This window comes from Taudactylus pleione, unplaced genomic scaffold (assembly GCF_031769625.1).
Source record: "Taudactylus pleione unplaced genomic scaffold, aTauple2 ptg000828l, whole genome shotgun sequence".
Classification (NCBI taxonomy): Eukaryota; Metazoa; Chordata; class Amphibia; order Anura; family Myobatrachidae; genus Taudactylus; species Taudactylus pleione.
The window spans coordinates 409,695-422,423 of record NW_028285230.1 but is presented as its reverse complement, the minus strand read 5'-3'; the positions used below and the strand labels follow the sequence as shown (position 1 = coordinate 422,423).

The window sequence follows — 12,729 nt, the reverse complement described above, 5'->3', positions numbered from 1 at the left end:
TGTGCAACAGAGAGTGTTACTGTGTGATGGTTACAGCCTGGTGAGTGCCCATCATCCATTACACTGGAAATAATGTGTATATACTGTATGTATCTGTGCTCCCCATACAGAGGGGAGAGGGCTATTAACCCCTGAGGTGCCTGTGCAGCAGAATAAATGCGGCCAGTGAGACGCTTATAGCCCATGGCTGTGTGATGATGACTGTATAATGTAATGCACAGTGCGCGTAGAGTGTGTATTCCCGGCTGCAAGATCTGGGACCTTGGTGAGTGGGGTCTCTCAGTGGGTGCAGGACGTGGGCTCCGGCGGTGCAGGGGTTACAGCTAACCACTATCACACATTGCTGCACTTTCTTTGTACGTTTCCGCATTGTCACCATTTCCGCTCCCCCTTCCCTTTCCAAAAAACACAAACTCCGCTGCTCCGACCATGGATGACCCCGAAGCAGCGGAGCAGCCCCGGGCACCCCAGTCCGCCCTCAGAACCATCATCCCGGGGAAGGAATTCCTGAGCTCTCGCAAAGGGCAGCTGCTGCTGGCAGAGTGGGTAAGAGCCCAATAATCAGAGGTGGTCCAGCCTCCATGCATAGACCCTCTCACATGACGGTCTGATCTACGCACAGCTGGGTACAGCCTATATCAGAGTGATCTATATAGGAGGTCTATATTGCAGATACCCTCACCCCTACACCCTGTCCCTTCATTCAGGGATCCCACTCCTACACCCTGTCCCTTCATCCAGGGACCCCACTCCTACACCCTGTCCCTTCATCCAGGGACCCGTCTCCTACATCCTGTCCCTTCATCCAGGGACTCCCACCCTGCACCTTCATCCAGGGACCCCACTCCTACACCCTGTCCCTTCATCCAGGGACCCCACTCCTACACCCTGTCCCTTCATCCAGGGACCCCCTCCCTGCCCCTTCATCCAGGGACCCCACTCCTACACCCTGTCCCTTCATCCAGGGACCTCTCTCCTACACCCTGTCCCTTTCATTCAGGACCCTCACTCCTACAACCTTGTCCCTTCATTCAGGGACCCCCACCCTGTCCCTTCATCCAGGACTCTCACCCCCTACACCCTGTCCCTCCACCCGGAGACCCCACCTACACCCTGTCCCTCCACCCGGAGACCCCACCTTACACCCTGTCCCTTCATCCGGAAACCCAACCTTACACCCTATCCCTTCATCCGGAGACCCAACCTTACACCCTGTCCCTCCATCCGGAGACCCCACCTTACACCCTGTTCCTTCATCCGGAGACCCCACCTTACACCCTGTCACTCCATCCGGAGACCCCACCTTACACCCTGTCCCTCCATCCGGAGACCCCACCTTACACCCTGTCACTCCATCCGGAGACCCCACCTTACACCCTGTCCCTTCATCCGGAGACCCCACCTTACACCCTGTCCCTTCATCCAGGAACCCTCGCCCCTACACATTGTCCCTTCATCCAGAGACGCTCACCCCTACACCCTATCTCTTCACCCAGGACCCTCACGCCTACACCCTGTCTCTTCATTCGGAGACCCTCACCCCTAAACCCTGTCCCTTCATCCAGAGACCCCCACATCCGAAGCAGCACAGAGTCTAGCAATCTCCTAGGCTGCCTGTGCCTCATTCCTCAACGTCTATCTTGACCCTCCTGAGTTCTCAGACTACTGCATCCATGGGCGTAACTACCATAGATGCAAGGGGTGCAACTTCTATGTGGCCCAGAGCTTAGGGGGCCCATCTTCCTTGTCAAAGTTACATGTGCTATATACATTTTTCACCATTGGGTGGTGCATAGGGGACCTTACAAAGGTTTGCTATGTGGCATTCAAATACCTACCGTAGTTAGGCCCTTGCCTGCATCCTCAGAATCATCACATACCCCATACAACCGTGTCACCCTCAGAGACCTTCTGTAGCTTGACTCCTGCTGTCAGGTCCCCCCCAGTTCCCTATATCACCCTATGTAATTTATCAATAATCTGTTGTCCCCTCTTAGCAGCTACCTAGCCTTATATCACCCCCAAGCCCAATTGTAATGCAATAACCATGTGTCTGGGGGAGGGGATTACTCCTTCCAAATGGAAAATCCAGCATTTCCCTTTTATCATGATGTATGGTTGTCTTCAGGCCATCTAGAATAGGGGACTAGATCATGAATAACCACACCCAATGCTAAATTTAAAGAAGCAGCAGGCATAATTATGTGGTGAAATAATGAGACTCAAGATTGTCAGATCTGTCTCTCCTGAAAATGATCAGCAAATCGCTGAAACATATCTGTAATGTATGGGCACAGATTGGGGGGGGGGGAAAAATCACAAAATCTTTGAATTGTCTTTTTGTTGTGATTGCTGATGTACGGGCTCCTTAATTCTCTCATGTTTATTTTTGTTGTTGTGATTGCTGATGTATGGGCTCCTTAATTCTCTCATGTATATTTTTGTTGTTGTGATTGCTGATGTATGGGCTCCTTAATTCTCTCATGTATATTTTTGTTGTTGTGATTGCTGATGTATGGGCTCCTTAATTCTCTCATGTATATTTTTGTTGTTGTGATTGCTGATGTATGGGCTCCTTAATTCTCTCATGTATATTTTTGTTGTTGTGATTGCTGATATACGGGCTCCTTAATTCGCTCATGTTTATTTTTGTTGTTGTTTTTAACAAACGATTAGCGTCAGTATTAGTGTCTCCCTGTGAGCTTCCTATTCACCCCTATAGTATAATCACCAGCTAGCAGCCATGACAACAGTACAGCTATATACGTTTGTAAAAGGCCATATAAACAGGCTCATACACATTTATTTTTCACTAGGGATGGCCATCGACCATCAATGTTTTCAAAACATCAATGGTTTCCAACTGATATTAACTAGTTTTGCCATCGATGGATAACAGGATGGAGCTTAGCCCCACCCCCATCTTTGATTGCCAATCACACAATATCGTATGCGGGGTTGTGCAGTGTAATGAAGGGCAGAACAAGGTATCGTTCCGTTGTTCATTACATCGGATGTGTACCGGCAATCTTGCATGGTCTGGGGCAAAGGTAAATCGCCCTGACTATATGCAAGATGACTGGGTTGTCTAATGTATACCCGGCCTTAGCTTCCAGCCAGCAAAGATCTCAGACCTTCCCTCTAAAATAATAACAAAATCAGAAGTCTTAGTGGTATTCAAAAACCCCTCATCTAAAATATGCCTCTAGAATACTAGAAGCAGAACTCTTAGCAATATGAAACAAAAACTTCTGCTTTATTAGTATTTTGGAGGCCGGTTTTAATTTGCTGGCTGGCAGCTGAGGGAGAGGGAGGGGGAACCTTGCTCCTAGCAGCTCAGATATTACAACACTTGGAGGCTGGGCTGGAACAGTTTAGGGTGGTATGCTATAAAACCTTTTGGGACCCTCAGTATTCAGCCTGACGTAACGTCAGATCATATAAGGTACAAGTAATACAGTTTTAAGTGTGTATGTGTTGTTTTTGATATATATTTTTCCCGTCAGAAAACATTTCCGGTATGATTTGCAGGTGGTGTCCTTCCTGACCTTCATCTGTTACGTGGCATCGACCGCCGTGAGCCTCATGACCGTGCCCCTCATAGAGTTCCTCTGGGGTCTCTTCACATTTTTTGCCTATTCCACTAAACTGAATGAGCAGCTGAAGGGGATTTTGTGGCCTCTGCTGGTAAGTGGCGAAGCCATTTAGGACATCTGGGAGTTCCCATAATGCAATCTGTTTTTGTTTTCCCAGACACAAAACAAGTCTGAGGTAAATTGAATGCACTGGGAACACTCGTACTCTGGGCCTGATTCATGATGGGTCGCTATAGCAATTGCAGCTGAGATTACGCACGCAGGCCCACTGCGAAAATATGCTAATGAATGCTACTGCAATGCCGACGCAGCCTAACATAAGGATGCCCACATCTCCTTACACACATCTGTAATACTTTGCAAGTCTGCAAAACCATCGGTAACATTGAGTACCATCGCAGCCTCATGCACACTTGCACAAGCTCTGACCTTACTCAGGAATTGCTAACCTCAACGCACGCAGTGAAAGGCCTCGCTGCATATGGCATCGCAGTGGCTAAATTATGCATGCCCCTTAAACGGCATTCAAATGCTCTGGCACGCCTGCGTTTCGCCGACCATTCCCTCTCCCCCGTCACCACCCCCCAAATGCTCACTTCCTGTCAATCACTCTGTGATAGGTCTCTGTAGTCACTGCGATCGCAGTGGAGCCTTTGCGCACGCGCACTGCATGCGTAGTATGCAACAAGCAGCCGATTGCGTGCGTAATCGTGGTTGCCGATCGGTAATGAATCAGGCCCTATAGAATATATCAGATTTGCTTTTGTGCCTTCTCCTTAAAAATACATCCAGGTTATAGGCGTGCATGGCACCTGCTTGTTGATCAGCAGACAGTACCAATATTACTCCATAAGTACCTCATTTAGGTCACTTGTTAAAGCGGCAATCATTTAAAAGGCAAAGCCAGGTTGTTTTTACCTTTTAAATGTGCTAACTCGCCAGGATGGCCCCCGTGCCTGCATTCCACAGGTTATTACATAAGGCCCTATATGTTACTGTTAGCATTCATTAGATGTGACATACTTTGGGAGTGATGATCCCTATAGAACAGCCCCCTCTTTAAATGAAAATGCAATTTTAACCAACACTCTTATCTCTCTCATAGGACTTCATTCGCTGTGTCTCTGCTGCCATTATCTATTTTGTGATATCACTTGTGGCTCTGTCCAAATATTCCTGTGGAGCGTCTAAAGCAGCTGCGGTGAGCACCAAATCCACTCGTACATGACATGGGTATAATAAATAACCCTGCTCTGTGTTATATATTTAAGCAATTTTTTGTGCATGTAATGTGGGCGCGTTTAAGGCAGATTTACGTTCAGCTCTGTCTTTAAGGTACTTGTTTGACGGCAATGAATCCACTTATGCATATGAGTGATAAGTGGTGGAATCTGCCAGTGTATGTATATCGCAATGATTTATTGATCTACGGTAGGGACTTGGACTTTTCTACTAATATGGCAGCATGCAGTGAGCAACATATAGAATTTTTTTCCTAGGTCTTGTTTAAAAAAAATATATATTTTCACCTGTATGTGTTGTAGGCATCACTGTGGTAGGGCCATTCCTATCCATAGAGTTGGTTTCATATGCTTGCATTATAAGTGCCCATGATCAGGGCCAAAGGTGTCAGAAATCAGGCGTGTATACACACAACTCCACATCGCAATTCTGTCAACGCACCCTATCTGAACTTTGCCCATGTGTGAACACCTCCATTAAGCCCATCCAGTTGGAAGTTGATTTTGACTCTGCAATGCACGTTTGGCTCCGGCTCCATGGCGTGGTGTGAAAACGCGCACGATAAACCTGCAAAACTGACTTGCGCTGAACTCTGCATCGGCATTGAAGAAAACAACACAGCAGCCCCAGTCAATACAACAAATACAGGGCCTGATACAGAGCCGCTCGTAAGCGTTCGCTCCGAGCGATGTTCGCACATCTGCGCATGGGTCGTAATGCGCATGCGCCAACCAGTCAGTGCGGTCGGAAATCATGTGTTCGCAAAATAGCGAGTGCCTGCTAATTTGAGTGAGAGGATGAGGCGTTTGTGGGTGGTAACAGGGGAAGGTGCTTGAAAACGGGGAGTGGAGATCCGAACGCAGGCGTGCCAAACGGTCAAAACGGGCGTTTAATGGGAGTGCATAATTAACAAAGCAGCGTCATCGACCACGTCACTTGGTTGTTTCTTAGCCTGAACTGTTCGCATGATTGCGGTAGGAAAATCCAACCACAAGCACTGCGAGCAGTTCAGACGCCTTTCGATGTACTCGATTAATCTAATAAATAGCGGAGATGACGTATGATGCGAGCGGCCAGGGGGCGTCTTTACAAAATAGCGAGCACATGTTTTGTTCGCTCACTCAGACATAGAGGCGTCAACAGACCGCAAAGAGCGAGCGCTCTATTTAAATAGCCGGCCCCTTTTTCTGAACGAGCGAGCGCAAATAGCGCCCGGCTCTGAATCAGGCCCACAGTTATTAAGGTCGATAAAAAAATTTATTTTTTTTTAAAAATCCATGAAATAAAACCTTTTAGAAATCCTGGGTGGGGTGTACAAACACTAAAATACAGTCATACCTCCGCATACGGCTGTTTTCAGTGATTTGGCTGCATTTCCCATTTATATCACGCTTCGGCAAGTAAAACTTTAAGGAGCTTGTACCCTACGGCCAAAGCCGTCTATAGATGGTGTTGCCTAATAAATGCCTATGGGCTTCTTTTTGGATAATTACAGACTACCGCGCATGCGCAGATGGAGTCCCGGGTCATAAAACCGAAAGTACTCACACTGCAAAAGGACAGCTCTAATCCGCAGCGCTGTCCTTTGCGTTTTTACGCTCACTTGTACATGCATACCGCTATGCATCCGGTAAGTGGTGGGATGTATCACATTCCAAATGCAATGCTCGCTAGCCTTGTGCGTGATGCGCCCTGTGTGATAATCTAGACGTAGGCCAAACAACCCTCCTGCATTTGTGACTATGGGGCTCATTTACCAACAAGTTTTATCATACGCAATGAGCTTTAAAACTCGTTGAGTGTGGTAAATGGTGCTCCAGCTAGTCAGCTCCTTAAGCTGAGTACACACTAAATGATGTGCATACCTAGCGATCCAATGAGCCCCCCCCCCCCCCTGATGGGCCAACATATCAGGCGGCCGGTACCCATTAGGCCCATGCCACATCCCGCTGCATGGGGCAGTCAGTCGCATCACCAGGTTGAGCTGCATGTAGGCGGCTGACGACCCCATGGGAGCGCACAATGGGTGACATAGTGGGTACACACTTGACGATTTGTAGTTCCAGACTGTTGGAATCGGGCAAATCGTTCAAAATATCACTAATACCACTTTCAGACAAACGACGCGAGAATTTCCCTGCTCAGACCAAGACTTTTTGCTTCGAGACCCTTTCACACTACACCCGAGACCTGGGAAATTCCCGGGTGGACCCCATTCAGACATAAGCTTGTGTACCCTGGTATGCTAACAGCCAGGGCATGACAGGCTTCTCTCATGTCACGCTCATACATGTCATACACACAACACACATACATTGCACTCACCCCTTCTCCAGCCACCAGACCTCACAACAATGGGCAGTGTCGCTGTAGCCAGTGTGCGCCAGCTGCTTATACACACTGCAGTACGGACTGGACACCTCTTTAGAATCCATTGGGTACTCGGTCTTCACCGCTTATTATAAGGGCTGTCACAACATGAACTTCTCTCCCCAGATCCAGCGCTGACAGATTTGTTACCTATTGTAGCAGGACACCCCGCCCCTCCAGGCAGCCCCAAACAGCCAATCAGAGGCCTGTAGGAGTGACCAGGGAGTAAAATCCCAGTTCGCACCATTCAGACTTAAGTCCCGGGTAGACAGCCTGGGTTAAGTCCAGGGAAAAACTCATTGCGTATGAGAGGCAAATGGGCTGCATTGCCTGCTGTATTGTACTGTGCATGTCAAACCAACAACATCATCTGACCAATTTACTAAGGAGAACATTATATATATATATATATATATACTGTATGGTTATTGCAATATGTCATATTATATTACTCTCTCTATTTCTCAGGTGCTAGGATTTATTGCAACCATTGTGTATGCCATAGATTTCTACCTGATCTTCAATGACCTGATCCAGTTCCTAAAGAAGGGAGAATCGGAAGACAATGAGCCTCAACAACAGAAATCAGATGGTGTGTATATTATGGTGTGGGGGCAAATGGTCCCCACCCTCCCCCCTACACTCAGTTCCCGCCCGCAGCTCCCCCAGAGAGGCAGCAGATTCTCAGGAAGCCAGACAGAGAACTCATGAGGAAATGTCCCAGTGATCAATGCTTTGTTATTTTTACAAGGGCCAGTGAATGAGTGTTGTCTGTATAAGGCTGTAATGCAGGTAGCAGCATAGATAATCTGTAATTAGTCACAGTAGTGGGCAACTGGGACCCTAATGAACACTGTAGTGATGACATCATCAGTACATTATACACACTTACTTCCATCACTTGTATATTAGAACCGGAGTTTATAACAATTGCAGAATAAGTGTTGAACCTGCATCTGAGAGAAGCGCTGCTGTCTTGTGTGTACAATAAGAGTTGTAGACTGCCCTGACCTCTGGTAGATGTTTAGATCATGGGAGGCCTCAGTTATACTCCTCTAATATAAATACTAATGGAAATCCTGTCCAGCCTGTGCCACATTGTGGTAAGTTAATAAGAGACCAGCAGGCATTGCTCAGGAAATGATGTCAGGATGGAGCCATTGCAGAGCTTACGGCATAACAGGAAGTATTACATTATAAAATGGGCTCTGTCAGCATTTATCTAGTCTCTGTGGATTATTCCTGCTGCTGCTGCTATCTATAAGGTTAGAGTGTGCCTACAGTCTGAAACCATATCTACAAGAGCATGTATCTCATGCCTCAGCGATGGACGTAGCTCCTACTGAATGCATGAAGTTCAACTCACCAAATTGTCCGCCTCCACGATGGGGCTTATTCTGAGGTGGGGCAGAGCAAAAAAAATAAGAAAACAAGTAACTTTCCACCCAAACAATCCATGCCGCAGTGCAAATATATGTATTTTCTTCTTTTGCATGCAGGGTAAATACTGGCTGCCTTTGCATGTAGCTCACAAATACAGGACAGCTTTATTTTTAAACTGCAATTTAGATCTGAGTTTGGACACGCCCCTCCCAAAGCAAACTATCAGCACGTTACATTACATCTGTCCACCCTGCAGTGCATTTTTAACAAGGTGCAAAGTTACATACATCAGCAATCAATTGAGGCAATTCGGCATTTCACAGATGACTGCAATATATGGGGTTTGCAGATCCCAGATTCAGACCAAGGACCGTATTCAATTAGCTGTGAAAACAGACGTTTTTCACAAAAAAAAAGGCGATATTTTCACCCAAAAAAAAAAAAAAAAACAGGCGAAAACATAACTGCCGAAAGAAAAACTGGAGATACGCTTTCTCCAGACCAGGCAAAAAAAAAAAAAAAAAAAAATGCAAAATCCCTATTTTTTTTTTTTTATAAAAATGTGAGGATTTCATTCAGAACCCTTGGGATACCTCCGCTAATGATAAATTACCCAAAAAGTTTTTAGTAAGTTGCGCACTGGCTAAAATCAACCGCACAATTTTGGGTGAAAAAAAATAAAAATCGTTAAATGACAGGAAGCAATTTTGTTCCAGGTAAATTGGGGGTATGTTAAGATGGGTGCAGGTATATTTTCATGTCATACAAACTCCATTTTAAAAACAATAAAAAAAAAAAAAAAAACACCTACCGCGTGTTAGGTTCAAAATACTTCGCATATTCATACCGTCCCCGAAAAATCAGACCCGATACATTAATACCATTTTTATTTTTTATTTTTTTTTACCCAAAATTTGCACGGTTATTTTTCGCCAAAGTGCTCAACTTACGTTTTTTTATTGGGAGTCATTTATCATTGGGAGGGAGAGGGGGGAGGGAAGATGTGTCCAAAGGGTTCTGAAAGAAATCCCCACATTTTTTGCCAAAAATAGGGATTATGATTTTTTTTTTTTTTTTTCCACCTGGTCTGGGATGGAGAAAACTTCTCTAGTTTTATTGCCAATTGTGTTTTCACCTGTTTTTTTGGTGAAAATATCGCAATTTTTGGAATAATTGAATAGGGACCCAAAATGGTATTGGAATTGGTGAATCAGGTTGTTCAACATGTTAAATTTCATGGAGCAATCGGGGCTGTAGATTGCTAGAGTACGGGAATGATCAGCCGATTGCAGACCATTGCTAGTAAAATGTTGAACCTTTCAATGTTGGCAGATCTGTCATTCATTAAAATGACCTGCAAATCACTGAAAAATATCTGTACTGTGTGGGCGTAGATTGGGAAAGCCCTGGTTTCGTCCTTCATTACAGTGCATGGCACCACATGCGATATTGTCCAGTTGGCCTGCAGCCTGGCCGACCAGAAGATATCGCTAACGACCATAGGAGCGCGCAGATTGGACATACACAGTGAACGATCCGCCAGATAGGTAAATCGGGCCGATATCACTCCAGTGTGTACCCAGTTTTCATCTGGGTGTGTCACTATTGCACTCTTTTGTGGGTGTGCAGATCTTAGCATAGAGAATATGAAGAAGAAAGTGTTGCAATGCACCAGAGAGGCAGGGCTGGGGAAAACTGCCTCCCCCAGAGAGGCACATCTCATAAGAGCCTTGGCAAAGAACACATACATACTTGTCAAAGTGACAGTGTCCCTTGAATAATGTTTGGCTCCAGTGGTAAATCCCATGTCAAAACCAGCAGATCCCCTCTTTTTTGTATGATCTTCAGACTAAACCAACAACTGACTCTCTTTATTTCACAGATGAGGATTTTGACTCAGATTCGGACTGATGGGTTCTGTTCATTACTCGCCATTGAGAAGACTGTGACCAGGACAACAGCTGTACATCTAACCATCATGTCTACCCCTGTGGATACTTGTGGCATGCCAAAGGCAGACAGAAACCTATTATGCCCAATGAAGGCAGACTGAAAAACTTTGTTTTTATAGACTTAACGAAGAGAGGACAAAAATCTACCAGCATTAAGACTGTGGATGCCATTCATTGCTGTTCCTGCAACTGAGCTTCCAGCAAGACGTTCTACAGCCTGCATGCACATCGGGTCTGTACCTTATTAGGCAGTACAGGAATTCCAATGTCATCCCTACCAGCAGTCAGATACAAGAAGACTGACCAAGCAGATGCTTACAGAACCGATTAGCAATTAGAACAGTAGCGGCGCCCTCTTGTGGCAAATGTGCAGAAAAGCAGCATATACTTCTCTCCAATACCTTTTATTCCCAGTAATACGTTGTTCAGGCTATTTTAGTTATAAAGCATGAGAAAAGTTTGACTCCTATTATTCAGGATCATACAGGGGGAGGTTTTAAATAAAATACCAACCACCCAACTTGTAATACTAATGATTCTAAATATATGGAAGCAGGTTACTGACGCATCACTGCATTACTAAATGGCTTATGTATATATGAGAATTAGGCAGAAACATGATAATGAGAAAGACCGGAACATCCTCAGGCCATCCATAGACAACGGTGGTAGGGTGCTAAGGGCTGGATTAGTACAAACTTTTGAAACCAGAATGAGGCAGTAAATTAATGTCCACTAATATGTTTAACCTTTGCTATCAGTACAGATTAGCCTGACATGGGTGAAAATCCTGAACGGTGATTAAGGTAAATAACCCTAATCTTTCCCCCCCCCCCCAACACTCCCTAGGGGGTGCCTAATCCTAACCTCCCCCGCCAGTGCCTAACCCTAATCCCCCCTGTAAGTGCCTAACCCCCCCTTCCCCTAGCCTAACCATAACCTCTAGGGGGGGTACCTACCGCTAAGTGTCCCCCCACCTGGGAGCCCCTAACCTAACCCTACCCGCAGCTGTCCACGCCCGGCTTACCTTCGATCAGTAGGCCGGGTGTCGAGCTCCCGACGTGGGTAAAATATTGGGATTTCGACGCTTGTCATTTAACCCTTGCCGGGATTAGACAGACGGGAAGCCGGCGGTCGGGATTCTGTCCGTCCGTTTCCCGTCTATACACACACACACAGCCAGATCCTGTTGTCCTGAACAGTCACAATTCCAGGTACTAGGCGATACAGGGTTAATAAATATGAAGACAAAAGATTCTCTACACTACGGATAATTGTGCTGACACAAGGAGTGATCCTCACCTATGTAGGTGTGTTTTCATGCTGGGCAGCAAGTTCATTTTTGGAGATCGGAAGAGATCATTCAGGATTTGAATACGTGTGAATACTCCTAAAACCTCTCAGGACTGACTCTTGACTTCGGTCAGGAAAAGGAGGCACCGAAAAAGGTGCCTCATAGTATGTTCAAAGGACAATCAAACATTGTGACATCACAAACTCCAGGGGAAAAGCACTGCCGATGCGAGATGGGACCGATAAAAAAAAAAAAGTTAAGTGCCTTGTTTTTATTACTTACATTTTTTATTGCACTTGTATAGTTCTATACAATAAAAGAAAACCCTTCACACAATTTTACTGTATCCATTTATTAAACAATATGCACTTGAAAAAAACAAAAAAAAGCCTGTAAATATTGGTGATTCAATAAGGAAGGTCTTGTAAGATACAAAAATACAGCTTTTAAAAACACTTAAATTGAAAGAAAAAAATACAGAAACAAAAAAAAAAAAAAAAAGTCAAAACCATAAGACGTTAAGTGCCAACAAGTGCTGCCAAGATCATTTACACTCAGGAGGTTAAATCAAAGGAGGAATACGAGCTAGAAATGTGTTGTTTTTGGGCGTAGATACAAGTTCCTAGTACACAAAAGCGACCCTTCCTAAGACACACACACACACACACACACACACACAAGCTATATGGAAGAATTGGTCCAATATGGCAGAATGCAGAACCCACATGCAGGTTAAAATCCAGAATAAAAAGAAAAGGAATGATTGTCATTGTGTTTGGTCACCTTATAACCACATCATCAGGCCCCAAGAGTTATGTGGCCACTTGAACACAGTTTGTTCCTAACAACTACATCTTAGTAACAACTGCATCTTAGTGTGTCCATCCATGTG

General features: G+C 45.4%; 1 protein-coding gene across 1 annotated transcript; it reads left to right on the top strand.

Moving 5' to 3' along the window:
- Positions 1-376: 376 nt before the first annotated feature.
- Positions 377-12,173, top strand: CMTM3 (CKLF like MARVEL transmembrane domain containing 3). The gene is made up of 5 exons (XM_088458343.1): positions 377-546; positions 3,532-3,687; positions 4,702-4,797; positions 7,677-7,800; positions 10,474-12,173. Exons 1-5 carry the CDS (start codon positions 430-432, stop codon positions 10,500-10,502), a joined length of 522 nt encoding a protein of 173 aa, XP_088314469.1. The 5' UTR covers positions 377-429; the 3' UTR covers positions 10,503-12,173.
- The last annotated feature ends 556 nt before the right edge of the window (positions 12,174-12,729 follow it).

Coding starts and splice junctions, on each gene's coding strand:
- CMTM3 (XM_088458343.1), top strand. CDS start 430: ATGGATGACCCCGAAGCAGCGGAGCAGCCCCGGGCACCCCAGTCCGCC. Junction 3,688..4,701: donor GGATTTTGTGGCCTCTGCTG/GTAAGTGGCGAA, acceptor TCTCTCTCATAG/GACTTCATTCGCTGTGTCTC. Junction 7,801..10,473: donor TCAACAACAGAAATCAGATG/GTGTGTATATTA, acceptor TTTATTTCACAG/ATGAGGATTTTGACTCAGAT.